At 48.4% G+C, this 17,152-nt stretch overlaps 3 protein-coding genes across 5 annotated transcripts in view; 2 read left to right on the forward strand and 1 right to left on the reverse strand.

Moving 5' to 3' along the window:
- WNK4 (WNK lysine deficient protein kinase 4) overlaps positions 1 to 2,213 on the forward strand; it is a 24,450-nt gene extending 22,237 nt beyond the window's left edge. The window contains 3 exon segments of the mRNA XM_075911515.2: positions 1 to 203; positions 632 to 729; positions 1,039 to 2,213. Of these exon segments, the coding sequence (XP_075767630.2) occupies positions 1 to 203; positions 632 to 729; positions 1,039 to 1,041 (304 nt within the window). The 3' untranslated portion in view covers positions 1,042 to 2,213.
- Positions 2,214 to 3,706: 1,493 nt separating this feature from the next.
- Positions 3,707 to 4,872, reverse strand: COA3 (cytochrome c oxidase assembly factor 3). Its single transcript, XM_075911525.2, has 2 exons — positions 4,660 to 4,872; positions 3,707 to 4,118 (listed from the first exon to the last, which is right to left on the reverse strand). The coding sequence occupies exons 1-2, from the start codon at positions 4,862 to 4,864 to the stop codon at positions 4,015 to 4,017; spliced, it is 309 nt and encodes a 102-aa protein (XP_075767640.1). The 5' UTR covers positions 4,865 to 4,872; the 3' UTR covers positions 3,707 to 4,014.
- Positions 4,873 to 5,898: 1,026 nt separating this feature from the next.
- CNTD1 (cyclin N-terminal domain containing 1) lies at positions 5,899 to 17,105 on the forward strand. Of its 3 annotated transcripts, none has more exons than XM_025185962.3 (8): positions 5,899 to 6,158; positions 6,314 to 6,505; positions 8,411 to 8,486; positions 9,984 to 10,158; positions 12,850 to 13,012; positions 13,651 to 13,795; positions 15,389 to 15,485; positions 16,971 to 17,105. In XM_025185962.3, exons 2-8 carry the CDS (start codon positions 6,334 to 6,336, stop codon positions 16,974 to 16,976), a joined length of 834 nt encoding a protein of 277 aa, XP_025041747.1. In that variant the 5' UTR covers positions 5,899 to 6,158; positions 6,314 to 6,333; the 3' UTR covers positions 16,977 to 17,105. The 3 variants fall into 3 exon arrangements, with proteins under 3 accessions (XP_025041747.1, XP_025041746.1, XP_025041741.2); XM_025185961.3 differs by having other exon boundaries at positions 16,581 to 17,014; XM_025185956.3 differs by lacking the exon at positions 16,971 to 17,105 and having other exon boundaries at positions 15,389 to 16,141.
- Positions 17,106 to 17,152: the final 47 nt, after the last annotated feature.

Raw genomic sequence — 17,152 nt, forward strand, 5'->3', positions numbered from 1 at the left:
GCACCTCTCGGAAGTGCAGACGCTGCAGGCTGTGCAGAAGAAGGAGATCGAGGAGCTGTATTGCCGCATGGGGAAGCAGCCGCCCCCCGGCATCGTCTCCCCAGCTGCCATGCTCTCCAGCCGCCAGCGACGCCTCTCCAAGGGGGGCTTCAACCCGTCTCGCCGCAACAGCCTGCAGCGCCTCGAGCTCTCGCAACCCCCAGGTACCGGTGGCTGCCCACTGTCCCCTGTCATCTGCCTCCCACCCCGCTGTCCTCACAGCCCCAGGTGCCTGCTGGGGCGTGCGCACACGGCCCTGTCCTCCCTGCTGCCCTCTCGCAGCCCACAGGTACCAGCAGCTCCCTGCTTCCTCCCCCATCCTCGCTCCTCCTGCCCAGGGCCCCTCCTATCATGTGGCTGTAGTGCCTAGGGCATGTGCTGTGGGGCGCTCTGAGGGCCACACCCTGATTGCACAGAGGGATCCTCAGCTCTCTGCCCTGGAGCAAGTGACATTAACCCGCGTGTTGCATGGCCAAGCCGATGTCCTCCCACCCCAGCGGGGCAGCATGCTGGGCTGTGCAGCGGGCACCTCAGAGGGTGCTTTATGGCACCCAGTGCCCCCTGGCTGCCCACCCCGTCTGGCTCCTCACAGGGATCATGCGCAGGAACTCGCTGAGTGGCAGCAGTACCGGCTCGCAGGAGCAGCGGCCGACCAGAGGGGTGACGTTCGCCGGAGATCTCAGCCGAATGGTGAGGGTGGGGGGTGCTCATGGAAGCTGGGGGACCTCTTAGGCCGTTGAGTCCCACCACAATGAGCAGGCAGCTCCCCAGGGCCATGTTGCCTCTGGCACGGAAGAGTTGGTGCTTGAACATGTACTATAGAGGCCCTGCAGCACCCCAAAGCAGCATGGCCCAGGCTCTCCTCTGTGGGGTCAGGCATGCAGCTTAGTCCCAGAGAACACCTGTAAGTGGGTCGCTCCTGCCCACAGGCGCTTCAGGGTGAGCACCCCTTGCTGGGAGCCAGCACCAGCTCAACCCCCTCTCCTGCTCTCTTTGCAGTAACCGGCCTTCCAGCACCTATTTTCATGGACTACCTCAGCCACACCCCAGCTGCCTGCGGCCCCGGAGGAGTGATGAGAGGCCCGGCTGTGAGCTGACTGGGAAGTGCTCCACCCCATGGGAGCCTCCATGTGTGAAGACAGCACTGGCCCTGTGGGGCAGCGGCTGCTACTTGGGAATACAGACTCCTGCCCTTGTGTGCCCCTCCCCGCCCTGTGGAGCCAGGCACTGGACCGCACGGTGCCTACTATGGATGCCTGCAACGTGGCCAGCAAGGACTCCTGGCTTTGTCTCAGCAACCCCGGGGAAGCTCTACCCTGCCCTGCCTGCACGAGGCCCTTGGTGAAGCCTGTGTTGGTGGCAGCGTGAGGGTCCTGCCAGACTGGCTCACGCTCCCCTGCACAGGCTGCAGCTGGGCAGGTTTGGGGGCTGCAGAAGAGGCTGAGGAGTAGCAGGTGTGACAGGGTAACCCCCCCCCCACACACACACACACAGAGCCACAGGGAGCCTTGCTTCAGAGCGCCCCCTAGTCCTGTCAGGGAGGAATGTCTCCTGCTGAGCCCCAGCCCTTCCCTGAGCCCCCTCTGCATTCAGCTTCTCACACTTCAGGTGCACTCCTGGAATCCTTCAGCAACAGGGCAAGTGCCACTGGTGTGTGACACCACGGACAGACCAAGGGGCTGATTTTGGCTCTGCCTGGATGGACAGGACTTGGCCTTATTCCCAGGCCCCTTCAGTCATGCTTGAAGCCAGGACCTGGGCTGTAGGAAAGACGGGGTGGACTCTGTTCCTCCCCATTATGGCAACTCACCTCTGTGCTTTATTCTGCGCCTGGAGCTGCCAGCCCCACGGCAGCAAGAGGAACAACCCTGCGATGGGGCTGTGTTCTCAGTGCCTCTTTACCCCAGAACCATAAACCCGTGGCATAGGGCCAAGTGCATTTGCACCCTTGGGCCAAACCTTTCTCCTTGGCCAACAGGTGTCTGGTCTGTCTTTGCTGGGCCTTAGCAGCAGGAAGCCTCAGCGTTTGGCTTCCTCGCTGGCCCTGACAGGCCCTCTGCATGGCTGCAGTGTGAAGTATGGCCTTTGCCCTCAATAGGACACACACTGACCTTGTTGTAAAGGGCGTTGTAGAGACTCTGTACAGCAGTTGTGAATAAAATGGATCAAATGGAGATTGTGACTCCATGGAGTGACTACAGCAGCTGGCACATGGTGTAACCAACTTGATTTTTCCTGTGGGAGGAGGGGGTAGGAGTGGGAAGGTGGCCACTGGGTAATTCACCTGGTGTCTGCTCTGTGGGCTGTCAGGGGCGAGGCTATGCCTGCTGCGAATTCAGAATGCAGTAGTGAGCTGGAAATCTCATCTCCTGCTGTCTTTCCCATAAAAACATGCTTTCAGGCTGAAGTCTCTTAGGTAAATGTGCCCTGTAAGGAATAGACACTGGGCTGGCCACCAGCAGTTACCTTAATAATCAACTTGGAAGCACAGAGGCATGTATTGGAAAGTGACAAAGGTAAAGATAACTGCAGCCCACTAGGTCTGCTGCCCTGGGCTCTGCACTGCCCTTTGCAGGGGCAAAGGAAAAACAGTATTTCCCCAGCAGGCTGGGCCAGGAGAGCCACCCCTCTTTTGAGGGTCTTTTCTGGAAGTGGGGTGCATGGTTTGTATCCCCTGAAGGCAGCACATGACCTTTGTATCTAATTCAACAGGGCCTGGAAGGAGCGCACACATCCCCTCCCTTGTTGCCTGTCAGGGTTTTCCCCCTCCCTGGAGGATCTGAGCAGGCATACAAACCTCATCAGGCAACAGTCACACAGGGCAGCTCTTGCCACAAAATTTTATTCATATCCTCAAAGTTGCATCACTTTTTACAGAATGACTTCCAGGTCTAGCACCCAGACCCCCACAGGGCCAGTAAGGTCAATACCTCAACCACACTGAGCTGTGGAAATGGTTACAGAAGAGGGCACATCCCTTGGGCAACCCAGTGCTTTCCCCCTCCCTCCCCAGGCAGGATCCTGGGTACAGCACTGCAATGCAAATTAGCTCTTTCCGGCTGCAGATTGAACTGTGAAATCACAGCTCAGCCACTGGTTAAGCACAACTCCCTCCAGTGAGCTGCACAGCCACAGTACTACCTCCACAATGCACTCAGAATGGAGTGAGCAAGCAGTCCCTGCAGGACTCAATATCTCTGTCCCAGAAGTACATGCCCACCCTTGGCTCTACTCTTGACCCACCCATCCTAACCAGGGCATGTTGGGAGGTCATGAATAACTTGGCCAGATTCACTACTGTGCTGCATCCCCCTCTCTTCCTGCAGGTGGTAAACCAGGGCACTCCCACACCAGGTACCTCCTCTTGCTTCCGCCCAGCACCAGGAAGCAAGGGATTCATAACACAGCCCCAAGGCAGCCATATTTGACCCAAGACACACTGACACTTCCTCTGCAGCAAACAAACTGGATCCTAAACCCCCTACTATTACACCATCTTATTTGCTCTTAAAGACAACATTTAAGCTCCCGCTGAGTATTCCACAGACAAGATGATATTACAGGGATATTGCACTCACCCCAACTTATCGATCCCAGCCCCCACCCTCCCAAAGCAGGCCATACTTGGGGCAGCCCAGGGCTGGTATTTCATACACCAACTCTGACGAATCATTCACACAGATTTATTGTAGCCCTAGCCAAGCTGCTGCAGGAGATAAACAGAAGTGGAGCATGTCAGAGAACACACCTGGAGCTATTGCACCATACAGTCAGCAATTGCAGCCTGGTTGCTGATGGGCAGAATGGTAAAGGAATCCGTCCCACTGCAGGGGGTCAGACCATCCTTGGTAATCTCAACACGTCAAAGGCAGATACATCTTGTGCCAGAGGCCCTCAGCAGCCTGACCTCTCCCATGATATTATTTCCAGCTGGGTCCATCTCAAGCAGGGAGCAGGCCCAATCTGCTCAGGGTCTCAGTTCACTGGGGTCTTAGCAGCCTGGGTCCGGGCAGCCTCAACTTCCTGCTCTAGCTCATCGAGGAATCGCTCCTGGGAGATCCTGTAGAAGGTGTAACCATCTGAGGAAGGGGCTGCTCAGGAAAACAGGCTGAGGAATCGGACAGCCCAAGAAATCCTCCCTCCCCTCCCCCGCCCAGCCCTTCCTTGCTCCACAGCACAGTGTCCCTTGGAAGGTGTTGCACTAGCACGCCTCCTTTGGGGGCCCTCTGCTGTTCCCACCCCCCCTCACCTTTCAGGGGCCTGCAATTCCTCCCCCTCCTCCCCTAACCCCCCACATCGGGGGGGGGCTGAAGTTCCTCCCCTAACCCCCCACGTCGGGGGGGGGCCTGAAGTTCCGCCCCTAACCCCCCACGTCGGGGGGGGGGGCTGCAGTTCCTCCTCCTCTCCTAACCCCCCACATCAGGGGGGGCCTGAAGTTCCGCCCCACCCCTCCCCTAACCCCCCACGTCGGGGGGGGGCTGCAGTTCCTCCCCCCGACACACCCCGCCTGGGGGGGGCCCTCTCATGATCCCACACCCCGGCCCGCCTCCTCCTCCCAGGGGGGGGCCTGTCTCTGCTGCCCCCCCCCCGCAGGGGGCGCTGCCCCGCCCGCCCGGATACAGATGCCCAGCGCCACCGCGCCGATGGCCAGCGCCGTGAGCCCGTTGCGGCCCCGCAGCCGCCGCTGCACGAGGCGCCGCTGCTCCGCGCCGGGCTCCCGCGGCGGCTCCATCCGCTTCGCGAACTCGGCTTCCGAGCCCCCGCCGGGCTGCCGCGGCGCCGCCATCTTCCCCCCGCGTGCCTGGGGCGCGGCGGCTGCCGTCATTTCCGCTGAGGGCCTGGCCCCGCCTCCCGTGAGGCGCGCGCCGCCATGTTCGATGAGGGCAACGCGCCCTTCGGCTCGTCCGGGCCCAGCCCCCGCGCGGAACCTCCCGCCCGCTTGGTGACGCGGCCCACGTGACGCTCAGCGTCCGAGGAGCGTCTCTTGTGATTGGGGCGGTCAGACGCCTCACGTGACCAGGGAGGTGTTTAGGCGGGAAGAAGCGCGTGGGAGAACGCCACGTGACCAGGTGGCAACGGGCTGTGGCGTCGTGTGATTGGCTGATAGAGGGGCTCCTGCCCACAGGCCCCCTTGACCCTCTCAGACTGGGCCCCCAACCCCCCCCTTTTACACCCCCTGGGCGGGGCTTCCCCTCCCCCAGGAACCTCCATTTCACCCTTCACCCCCTCTGGCTGCCCACCAACCCCCCCCCACATCCCGACTGCCCCCCCCCCCCGCAGCACTGGGCTGGGCTCCCCCCCAATCCAACCCTTCACCCCTCCCCCAGAGCTGGGCACCTCCCTTCCAACACCCCTCCCCCAGGCTGGCCCACAATATCCCTCCAGCCCCCCCCATTCCCTCAGGGGACTGGGTTCCCCCAAGCCCTGCCCAGGCTGAGCGCCCCGGGCCAGCAGGCTCCCCGCCCGCCTCGCTCCTTGAGGCTGGCCCTGAGGCTTGAGGACGCTCTTGGGAAATGCCCCCCCTGCGGCATAGCAGCTCCCGTGTGTAACCCCAGTGGGCTCGGGCATAGGGTGCCAGCAGACAGTGGGCTGTTCGCCGTGCCAGCTGGCTCTCAGGCTCCAGCTTCCTCACTGGAGACCATCAATTCTGCCCTCTGCTGCGGACCTACCTCCCCTTGGTGTTAGTGGGGTAGCCTGGTCAGTGATGCCCCAGGTGGCCTCGCTCGTAAACTCCGATCATATACAGATAGTCCCCGAACGAGTTATGTACCAAACACTTGGTCATAACTCGATCTGTTCGTAAGTCGGACCCCATTCATTTAAATGGGACTGCACAGTTCGTAAGTGCGGATCGCCGTTTGTAAGTCGGGGACTGGCTGTATGGGAGGCTGGTCGTTAAGTGTGGATGGTCGTACGTCGATGCATTCATAAGTTGAGGACCTCCTGTATTCCATAAAGTGGGTGGCCCGGGGGTTGGAGTGTACCTAACAGTTCTGTTGAGGAACCACCTCTCTGATGTTCAGGTTTCTTGCCTATATCTGTGATAAGCTCTGCAGTGCTGAGAGAAGTGAGGATTTGTATGTGTGTACTGGTTCCAGGATGATTCTGATCACATGCAGGTAGCAAATCCAGAATAAGACAGTGTAATATGTCTACAGCATAAATACTGCTATCTTATTCCATGCCCTAGCTGGTGCCCTCTTTAATAATTACGGTAGTGAGCACAGCTGCAGTGTAATAAAAATAATACTGTTGTTGTTGTATTATATTTGAGGGCTGGCCAGAAGTGCTAAGATGAGCGCAGTGGCCCAGGCAATGTCCAGGTTTTGCACCCCTGAGCCAGTCTTTGGAGCTGTTCCTCCCGAGATCATTGAAGATACTCTAATCTATTTAGCTACAGAAAATGAACAATATCTGAACAAGCTGTCGGATCAGGCAGGATGCTTCAAAGAGACCAAGATAGTGGGTGAGAAATGCAGAACTTTGCCAGCCTGTGTATGTTAGTATGTCTGTCACATGGACTGTGTATGCATTTGTGTGCACCGAACACTTACAAATCCTTATTATCCTTCAATGAGTATTTTGTAATATCGTAGAGACCACAATGCAGATGTGTGTAAAATCTGCTCTGCTCTAAAGGGTTAGGGGGTGCATCTGAGATTATGAAAATCAGTACACAGGATTGAGTCTCACTGTGTTTTAACCTAAAACAGGAGTTTCAGAATCATTTGGTGCAAAGGGCCAAGTTATATAAGGTGTTTTACAGATTATGAAAATACCTTGACAGCATTTTATAGAGAAGGAGCAGAAGGTGCAAAACTAGAGGTAAAAATAAAATACAAGTTAATTATGATGAGCCTCTGCTGCCAGACTGCAGGCACATCAAGCTGTTTTCTGTGTGCAGTGGTTTATTTTTGAACTTCAGAGCTCCCAGAAGTAAAAGGATTACTAAAAATCGAGTCCTGTTGGAAATTTAAAGACTAACAGATTTATTTTGATATAAGATTTTGTGGACAAAGACCCACTTTGCCAGATGCATGGAGTGGAAATTACAGATTCTGTAATTTCTGAAATTCTGTAATTTTCACTCCATGCTTTTGACAAAATGGATCTTAGTCCACAAAAGCTTATGCCCAAATAAATCTGTTAGTCCTTAAGGTACCACAAGACTCCTTGTTGTTTTTGTTGATACAGACTAACACAGCTATCCCTCTGACACTTGTCACAATGCAAGGGCTTACTAATGTTCTTACATGAACACAAAGCTGGCTGTAGGCAAGTGTTTGCTGTATACTTGGGTGTAGTTATATACAGCAATAGGAAAGTTTCTTTGTGATCAGCAACAATGTAATGTACAAGAAAATTAATGGATTTCTAAAATATTAGTAAATTTACAAACCTGACGGGTAATGGCAGTTGATACAAGTGTGAGAACTCTTGAGAGTCAACCAACATGTCAATTAAAAACTTGAACTTGAGCAAAGGTAGAAACAAATGTTAAAAAGCATAAAAGCAAATGTTGTATTAAATAACAAAGTATGTAAATGAAAGACTTCATGCTGATATATTCAGAGCTACACAGGAACCACTGCACTTTTTACCCCAACTAAAAATATTGTTATGGTATTCTTTTACACACACACCCAAAAACATGCCCTGTCCATTCAGGTAGTGACATTAAAGGAAACCTTAGCATGGTAGCTGTTATGTGGGCCTGCAGTGGTTTGGTCTTGGCTGTGATGACAGTCTGTTGCTTGTAATAAATATAACAGAAGTCAAATGAGGTCTAGTTAATTCCTAGTCTTAGCTAGAGGATACTGCTTTATTAGTAACATCCTGGCTACGTCTAGACTGGCATGATTTTCCGCAAATGCTTTTAATGGAAAAGTTTTCCATTAAAAGCATTTGCAGAAAAGAGCATCTAGATTGGCACAGACGCTTTTCCACAAAGGCACTTTTTGCGGCAAAGCGTCCGTGCCAATCTAGATGCACTTTTGCGCAAAAAAGCCCCGATCGCCATTTTCGCGATCGGGGCTTTTTTGCACAAAACAAATCTGAGTTGTCTACACTGGCCCTTTTGCGCAAAAGGACTTTTGCCCGAACGGGAGCAGCATAGTATTTCTGCAAGAAGCACTGATTTCTTACATGAGATCGTCAGTGTTCTTGTGGAAATTCAAGCGGCCAGTGTAGACAGCTGACAAGTTTTTCCAGTCTAGACACAGCCCCTCTGTATAAACTCCCACTAGTGGTGTCTTTGCAAAGGCTTGACTCAATATTCATATCTAATTCCTTATCCTCACTCACTTACTTTTACTTGTTGATAGTGTATCCACCCATTCCTGTTGTGATTGTTAATTGCACTTTTTTGCAGAATTTGTATTTCTCTTGTGTGAAAAGTGGTTCCTGGACCAATCTGCACGATATCAAGCAGTTGAAATATTTGAAAGGTAACTTCCTAAGCAAAGACAACATGGGACTCTTATACCTGTAATACAGTTATACTGTATGTACTTTCCACTGTTCAGGCAGAAGATATGGAGTATCTTTGTATCTGCAGTTTTGTCTTTCCTGTTATTTAATTACAAGTATAATTGGTATGTATATTGAGAGTAAAGTATTCAGAATACACATAGAAGGTCCTGCTGGGTGCACTCAACGGTCCATCTTACCCAATATCCTGTTTTTGATAGTGATCAGTGCCAGATGATTGAGAGGGAATGAACAGAACAACACAGTTTTGTGTGATCCATCCCCTTTTGTCCAGTCACAGCTTCTGGCAGTCAGATGTTTAGGGACACCCAGGGTACTTCTACACAGCAGGGCTAAAGCCAAAATAAGCTATGCAACTTGAGCTATGTCAATTACGTAGAAAGCCCAAGAAAGCACTCTTCCTCTGACTTCTCTTACTCCTCGTAAAATGAAGGTTACAGGAGTTGGAGTAAGAAGTCCTCCAGCTCAACATTATTTTGACATTATGTCGAAATAACTGCTTGTAGTGTAGACACGGACTATGTTATTTTGGAATAACATCAGTTATTCCGTAATAATACTGCTGTGTAGCTATATCCCCAGAGAATGATGTTGCATCCCTGATCATCTTGGCAAATTGCCATTGATGAACCTACCCTCTATGAACTTGCCAATTATTTTTTGAACCAAGTTATACTTTTGACCCTCATAGCACCCCTTAGCAATAAGTTCCACAGATTGACTGTGTTGTGTGAAGAACCTGCTGCCTCTTTTAATTTAATCAGATGTCTCCTGGTTGTATGATGTGAAGGGGTAAATAACACTTCCCTATTCACTTTCTCCACATCACTCATGATTTTTATAGACCTTTATTTTATCCATCCTTACTGTTTCTTTTCTTTTCTTTTTACTCTTTCCTCATATGGAAGCTGTTCCATACTGCTAATTATTTTGCTAATGTTCCTTTTACATTACTAATATATCTTTGAGATGAAGTCACCAGAACTGCATGCAGTATTCAAGGGCTACGTCTAGACTGGCATGATTTTCCGGAAATGCTTTTAACGGAAAGGTTTTCCGTTAAAAGCGTTTTCAGAACAAAGCGTCTAGCTTGGCACGGATGCTTTTCTGCAAAAGCACTTTGCAGAAAACAAATCTCAGCTGTCTACACTGGCCCTTTTGCGCATAAGTTTTGCGCAAAAGGGACTTTTGCCCAAACGGGAGCAGCATAGTATTTCTGCAAAAAGCACTGATTTCTTACAGTAGGAAGTCAGTGCTTTTGTGAAAATTCAAGCGGCCAGTGTAGACAGCTGGCAAGTTTTTCCGGAAAAGCGGCTGATTTTCTGGAAAAACTGGCCAGTCTAGACACAGCCAAGGTGTGAATGTACCATTGATTTATAGTCTTTATATTTAGTATCTTGTTAGCTATCCTTTTCCTAATTGTTCCTAACAAAGTTTGGCTTTTTTTCTTGCAGGTTTATGATTAAGCACGTAGAAGAGATTTATAACTCTACCCGAGAGTCAAGGGTAACCAATGAACAAGGAGAGGGCAATACCTGGAGCACTTTGAAAGCACAGATATGTGATACAATTGTGCTGCGGCTTGTGTCTTGCATTCAGCTTGCAAGCAAACTTTCTTTTCATTACAATGTGAGCAAACTAATACTTTCTTACACCAGATTTTAGCAGTATAGTATATTTTTACGTATTTAGATTTTGAACTTATCTAAACTTCACACCAAAGGATGTACCATTTCAAAGGACAAGTGTGACTAGGTAATTCAGGCTAATTTGGACATGGCAGATCTAGATCCCTTGCATTGATAAAAAAGTACACTGCACCTTCACAATAAAAAAAGTTAACCCACATTTTTTTTATTTAGAGTAATCATGACCTGTACCATTTGGTTGTGAGAATACCACCGAATCAAAACTCAGCATTGTTATGGTGGCAGTTGCCACATGATACTGATATGTAGCTTTACACATTCATTTTCTTGGCATGTGATGCCCTGATATTCAGTCTGAAAGAAATGCCATATTGTTGTTAGTATTGTGACTTTTTTCTTTTTGAGGAAAATATTGCAAGCAAGGGAGTTTTTTCTCTGCCTTAATCTATCAAGTCAATCTTTGGCAGGGTTGTCCTTAGGATTTATGGTGCCCTACCCAAGATTATTAAACTGGTGCCTTTATGCCTGACTTGCTCTTCCACCCCCTACTCCCTCTCCTTCCCAGAGACCCCAGCAGCCAATCCTCTCCCTCAGACTGTACTGCAGGCAGTGCATTTGGCTCTCTAGGACCCAGCCCTGCTGTTACATGCTCCACTGCTTACCGTCATAGGTGTGCACAGCACATTTCATTAGGGTGTGCACCCAAAATTTTTTTTTAAATGTACTTTTACCCCCATTAGCCACACCCCTGGAGGCAACACTCTCAGGGCAACATGGACACATGACCAAAAGTAAAAGGTGTCACGTGACACCCCCACCCAAGGACTTTTCCTACCATCCTCCTACCGATAGGGATTAGATTGGCCCCCACCAAATCCCCCTCATGCAACTATCCTGCAATTGCATTAACCCAGTGTGTATGACATTAACTCAGGGGCGGAGAGGCTGGGCGAAGTGTTCCCTCCAAGAGTTTCCTCCTATGAGCAAAATGAGTGTCGTGTTGTACACCAGTACTGAGTTCACATGGCTTGTTTGGATGTGCCACTGTGGCATCCAAGTTATTAATAAATATCTTATAAACCTCTACCTTTTCCCTCTGCTGCCATGTCTCCTCCCTTTGCTCCATCAGCTCCCCTGGTGCTTGCTGCCCCCAACCCTTCACCCTCCTCTGCTGTCCTGAGTCCTGCCCTTCTCACTGCCCTCAGCCCTCCTGAGACCTGCCCCCTCCACGATCATGTGAGATACCCCTCCTCATCTCCTCTCCTAACACTTCCCTCTACACACCTGCCCCGCCTCTCTCCTCTGGTGCTGGTCCCTCCCCTGCAGGTGTCTCACCTTCTGCTTCACCCCCAGAATCCCCTGGCACTTCCACCGTCCCTTACCCCTGCACCCTCCTGGTGCCTCTCCCTACCCTTACTGCCCCAGCCGCCCTCTTTTTCCCCTGATGCCCACCCCCTCACCACTCTCTGCCCCCATTTCCCTCACACCCGTGCCCTCACACACAGCTTGCTCTATCCCCACACCTCTTCTTTCAAGCCTTCTCCCAGCACCTCCCCCTCCCCCCTCTAGCCCCCAATGCCTTTCCCCTCTCCTCTCCCAACATCACTCTGTCCCCTCTCCCACTGACACCTCCCCTCCTGCCCTTTTCTTCATTGTCTCTCCTCTACCCCTCCCTTGGTGCCTTCCCCCTCAGCACAAGCACCTTCCTCTCCCACCCCTTCCCTCTATTTTCCCCCTCGCCCACCTTCTGCCTTTCCATTTGCAGAGCTGGAGTCTACTGTGATCGGGCCCCAGAAGTCCCTGCAGCCCAGGCTCCAGACCACATGCCAGAGCTGGAGCCGGGCCGCTTGCAGCCCCAGCCTATCACAACATGGCCGGTCCTGCCCTAGTGAGGTTCTGCTCCCCCACGCCCCGCTCGGCCCATCTCCTTCCGAGGCACGGCTTGGCCATTTAAAAAAATGGCGCCGCAACGCCAAGCCGCGCATGACCCTACCCCAGTTGCAGCCCCAGCTCCTCCCAACGCTGCAGCCCAGGCTGACAGCTTCCCTTCTCCAGCCAGGGTCAGCTTGCTGGCCTCCTTGCTGGAGTCCCTCAGCCCGGTGGGGTCTTCTCACAGGGCCGTAAGTGCTGGCAGCACCCCTACTGGCTCCGGTGCAGAGCACACGCGTATGCTTCCCCTCCATCCCAGGTTGGCAGAGTGGTGCCCCAGAAAGCATGGTGCCCTATGTGACTGCGTACTCCGCGTATGCCTAAGGATGGCCCTGATCCTTGGGGTAAAGATGGTTCCTGGGAAGTGGGCAATGGTGTTATGTCTGAGATTTGAGCGGGAGGCTTTGCCTGTCTGGCATCTGTGATAACACCATATACACGTGTCCTGGAACAGAAGTTAAGAAAACATTTTATACTGATAAAATACCCAAACTCAGCATCCCCAATTTCAGCTCCAGTAGGGCCCAGCCCTGCAAAACAATAATATGTGCTGCTACCTAGCAAAGGGTAATGGCTTCAGCTTGCATTTTCCATTTTTAGTTTAGAAGGCAAGTTAAACAAAATAATTTGGTTAGTCCTCAACTCAGACTGTTAAAAGCATATTATACAGGTGTCTGGTGTCTTGGGAAAGTACCTCTTATAGCAGCAGTTTTAAAAATAATGACTTTTTTTCCTCCCCCAGATAATTAACAATAACACAGTTCTGAAATTTCTGCAGTCCATAGACTATTCATACACCAAACAGGACTTAGTGGAGTCAGAACTTGCCATTCTGAAGGCTCTGTGCTTTCAGATCAATGTGCCAACTCCATTGGCCTATGTTGAGTTGCTTCTGGAGGTGTTAGGTAAGAGTATTAATAAGAAGAAACTTGATATTAATAAAGGCTAAGTGGAGTTAGTTAGATTCTTAAACAACCTTAGATTAAGCATTCATTTTAGAGGTAAAAAAATCAAGTATGAAGTGACAAAGAGAAACTCACCAATATGGTTATTATTAATGGAAAGCCCAAAGCATCAAAGTGTTTTCCCTACTCTGTGATGTTTCCTAGGGTGAATCCTGGGCCCCCTCTCCCATTGATCGACAGACGCAAGCTTTATATACATCATAGAATGAGGAGTCCACAGTTAGCATCCAAGAAGATAATGGGTAACTGGACTTTTGCCTGTTTGGCAAGATGTTATAAGATTAATCATTTTTTTAAAGTAACTCTAGGCCACAATTTTTCCAAAGTGAATTGGGAATAGGGGAGGAGGCGATCCAACTTGAGATCCCTTAAAGGGGTCTGATAGAAATTGCTGAGCAAAGACAGACCCTTTTATGGAGATTCAGGTTTTGGGTGCCTCACCTTGCCATGGTCACTACTGAAAATCTTTGCCATAAACAACTTCAGTATACAACTGCCTTGGTCATAATGGCTAATATTTTTCATAATCTAGTTTTATGTATCATAAAATATTCTTTGATGTATAATCTCCACTTTAGGATATAATGGCTGCTTACTTCCTATGAAACAGTTGCATAAGATATGCGTGCACCTACTGGATTTAACTTATCTCATGCGGAATATCATCTATGATACTTTACTGAAGACTTCTATTGAGAATTCAACACCAAGTGAACTCCAGATGTAAGTACCACCTATGCCCAAGAACACGTTTGAATTAATATTGATTTTGTGCTCAGAGGGAAGGGAAAAAGCTTGAGGGTCCCAAGTTCCTGTGCCTTTACCATCCATCTGATGCAGTTTCATTGTGGTCTGACACATTATGATGCAGCAGATACAGCTTAGAGTGCATAGTGAACTGAGCAAACAGGAAGCTTCAGGGGATAGCCGAGTTAGTCTGTACAGCAAAAAACAACAAATGGTCTGGTAGCACTTTATAGACTAACAAAACACATAGCTGGTATCATTAGCTTTCGTGGGCACAGCCCACTTCTTCAGATGACCAGAGTTTTGAGTTTAGGATGTGCAGACCCAAAATAAATAGGAGAGAAAGGGGGAGGGGGAGAGAGGAAGGAAATAAAGAGGGGTGGGAGACAGGGAACAGAGGGTATAGAAAAATCAGGAAGGAAGGGAGAATCAGTAAATATCTGAAGATTGGGTAGTTAAAACGAAGCAGATAAGAATCAAAGTCTATTTATAGTATCCTTCCTGCTAGAGGAATCTACAAAAGAGCTGTTTGCACCTTCATTGAATATTAGGTTGATAGTGTCCCAACCATCCTTCATCACAATTGAGTCCATTAGCATGAGAATTGAATTTGCGGATGAGCTCTAATTCCAATGCTTCTCTGTGTATTTGGCTAGTACTATCCAACTACCTAATCTTCAGATACTTACTGATTCCCTCTACCTTCCTGATTTTCTATACCCTCTGGTCCCTGTCTCCTCCCCTTCTTTTTTTTCCTCCTTTTTTTTTTTTTACCATCTACATGTTTTGTTAGTCTATAAAGTGCTCCCAGACCATTTGTTGAGAAAACAGGAGTCAGTTATTTGCAACACAGTTCAAAAGACTATTCTTTGTGAACTAAGAACCTGGGACTGAGGATTCCAGATTGAAGTTGCTAATTCCATGAAGTGTCCAAAGTCCCCATACATGGCTTTCTTTCCATAGTAGGTGGTATTTGGGGATAACTGGTTCTAAGTACAATTAACTTAATTTTTCAAGTGTTGATCCCCACCTCTTGACAGTGATTGTCTGTCATCCTGGGTGCATTGCATCTTTCTTCATCTGCAGCACAGTGATATTAACTAGTTTCTTGGGTGGGGAGGTGGTATTGCTCAGTGTTTTCAAAAAGCACTTTGAAGACAAAGTACACAGACGTGCCCCAAGTATAACAAGTTATTAGCATACTCCTAAAAACTAATTCCAGTTTTTCTTGCATATTACAGTTCATGTTCTCAATTTTTCCATATGCTTGTAAAAATCAAAATGTTTCAACATTGTTGCTGTAGAAGAGGCAGACAGGGAAGAACTCTTATTTTTAAGAAAGTATAGTGAAACAGTCGTGAAAAGTATAATGAAATGAGTGGGAGATTGGACTTTAAGCTGAACATAATGTCAGCCTGAAGTAGCTTTTAAAGGTGTTAATTTGTATGCATTTATGTTAAAATGCTACTAAAATTGTTTTCCTCAAAATACAAAGTATCAATACTACAATACTTTGCTGTTGAACAGCTTCATTTTACAGCAGATATTACTACTGTTTTAATTATACAGAGCAAAATTTTTGTCCGTAAAGGAAGATTTCATGCTTTTGGCAGTTGGAGTAATCAGCACAAGCGCTTTCATACTACATCCTGAATATTGGAATCAGGTACTACTATACAGGAAATACACAGTACTGTTCTTAGGGTTATATGAACTAAAGTTTTGCATCTTTTGCTGTTTACACAGTACATGAGGACAGGTGTGTTGCACTGAGTATACGAAAGGTGGAGTCCTTTTAATACAAAACCTGTCATACTACAATTTAAGCCCACTGCTTTTAATTAAAAAGAAAAATCAATGGGCTTAAATTGCAGGATGGGAGGTTTAGGTTGGACAGTAAGAAAATCTTCATGTTAGGGTGGTTAAGCATGGGAGTAGATTACCTAGGGAAGTTTTGGAATCTCCATCACTGGAGATTTTTAAGAACAGGTTAGACAAACATCTGTCAGGGATGGTCTAGCTGGTACTGGGTCCTGCCATGACTGCAAGGGACTGGACTTGATGACCACTCATGGTCTCTTTCAGTTCTAGTGTTCTATGATTCTAATGTGTTAGTACTGCTGGACAATGTAGGGGGAAGATTGGGAATTTAATGTGTCGTTACTATGCAAACCTATTCTGAAAAGCTCTCCTACTCCTACAACATGTTATATCCAAAGGCTTCCATTGACAGAAAGGGGGGAGATGATCCCACAAGGTGCCAATTTCTCCCTAAACAGCCAGCTTTCATTTTACAATATTTCAAATTATCCTCTCACAGCAGAAGCAGTTAAGTATTAAAAAATCATAAGGGAGAAGTCCTCCATTAATAGGATCCTCAACTGGCTAATTGCAGAGAGCTAGTGATTTTTTTACATTTATATACCTGTAGCAGCTAGGTAGCACAGCCAGCCAGCCACAGGGTAGACTATAATCTGGTTCTGTTTTCATTTACAAATAGTCAAAGATTTAAGATCTAGAACTACTACACTGTTGCCCAAAATAAGGAAACATCTTAAAGAGATTTTTTTTAAAGGTTGTGGAACATTTAAACTGCATCACTGGCATTACCACAGAAAGCATTTTAGAGTTTTCATATGCAATACTGAAACATAGTATTGGCACTACTGCTTCAAGGAAGAACAAAGGAACTAGAGCTTCAGAGAACTATATTGACCCTCCTACAAAATAAACTTGTATTTTCCATTGCAACCTTTCCCAGGTATCAGGATCTTCAAAGCCAGCCTGATGCTGTTTGATCCATGAACCTTTTGTAACAGATGCAGCTGGTTTTGATTTATAATATGTAGGATGAACTTTGTACAATTGCTGTGTAGCAGCTGTATAGGATATTTAAATTGCTAAAATATGCCTTTACAAACCATCCCCTATACTCAGTCTGAAGTAGTGACATGGGGAGCATGGTATTTTGCTTTCAGAAAATTAGTTATAGAAATGACAAATCGGCAAACTGTTCTACAGTGTACAAGTGCTATAATCCAGCCCAAGCTTTGATCTTGCACAGTTGCTGTTGTGCAGAAGCAGTGACTTTCTTGATTAGTTTACAATATCAACATTGTTCCTTCCTATATTCCTTTTTTTCTGTCCCCAGATCTAATTACCCCCGAGGCCAAAAGACAGACAGTTAGGTATTATGCTAGTGTTAACAGGGGAGGGAAATGCAAGTCAAGTCAAGCACCACCTGCTTTAAAGCTGGATTTAAATGTCACTTGGATGGAAAATTATTCAAGATCTACATCTCAGTGCACAGGTTAAAGTGTATGCAGAATGGAA

This window comes from Pelodiscus sinensis, chromosome 29 (genome assembly GCF_052426305.1).
Source record: "Pelodiscus sinensis isolate ZL-2025 chromosome 29, ASM5242630v1, whole genome shotgun sequence".
In the NCBI taxonomy this organism is placed as follows: domain Eukaryota; kingdom Metazoa; phylum Chordata; order Testudines; family Trionychidae; genus Pelodiscus; species Pelodiscus sinensis.

Bases quoted from the DNA above. Each gene is read 5' to 3' on its own strand.
- COA3 (XM_075911525.2), bottom strand. From the start codon at position 4,864: ATGACGGCAGCCGCCGCGCCCCAGGCACGCGGGGGGAAGATGGCGGCG. The intron at 4,119-4,659 runs GTATCCGGGCGG...CCCCTTCCTCAG, and splicing joins CGCGGTGGCGCTGGGCATCT to ATGGTTACACCTTCTACAGG.
- CNTD1 (XM_025185956.3), top strand. From the start codon at position 6,334: ATGAGCGCAGTGGCCCAGGCAATGTCCAGGTTTTGCACCCCTGAGCCA. The intron at 8,487-9,983 runs GTAACTTCCTAA...TTTTTCTTGCAG, and splicing joins GCAGTTGAAATATTTGAAAG to GTTTATGATTAAGCACGTAG. The intron at 10,159-12,849 runs GTGAGCAAACTA...TTCCTCCCCCAG, and splicing joins AACTTTCTTTTCATTACAAT to ATAATTAACAATAACACAGT.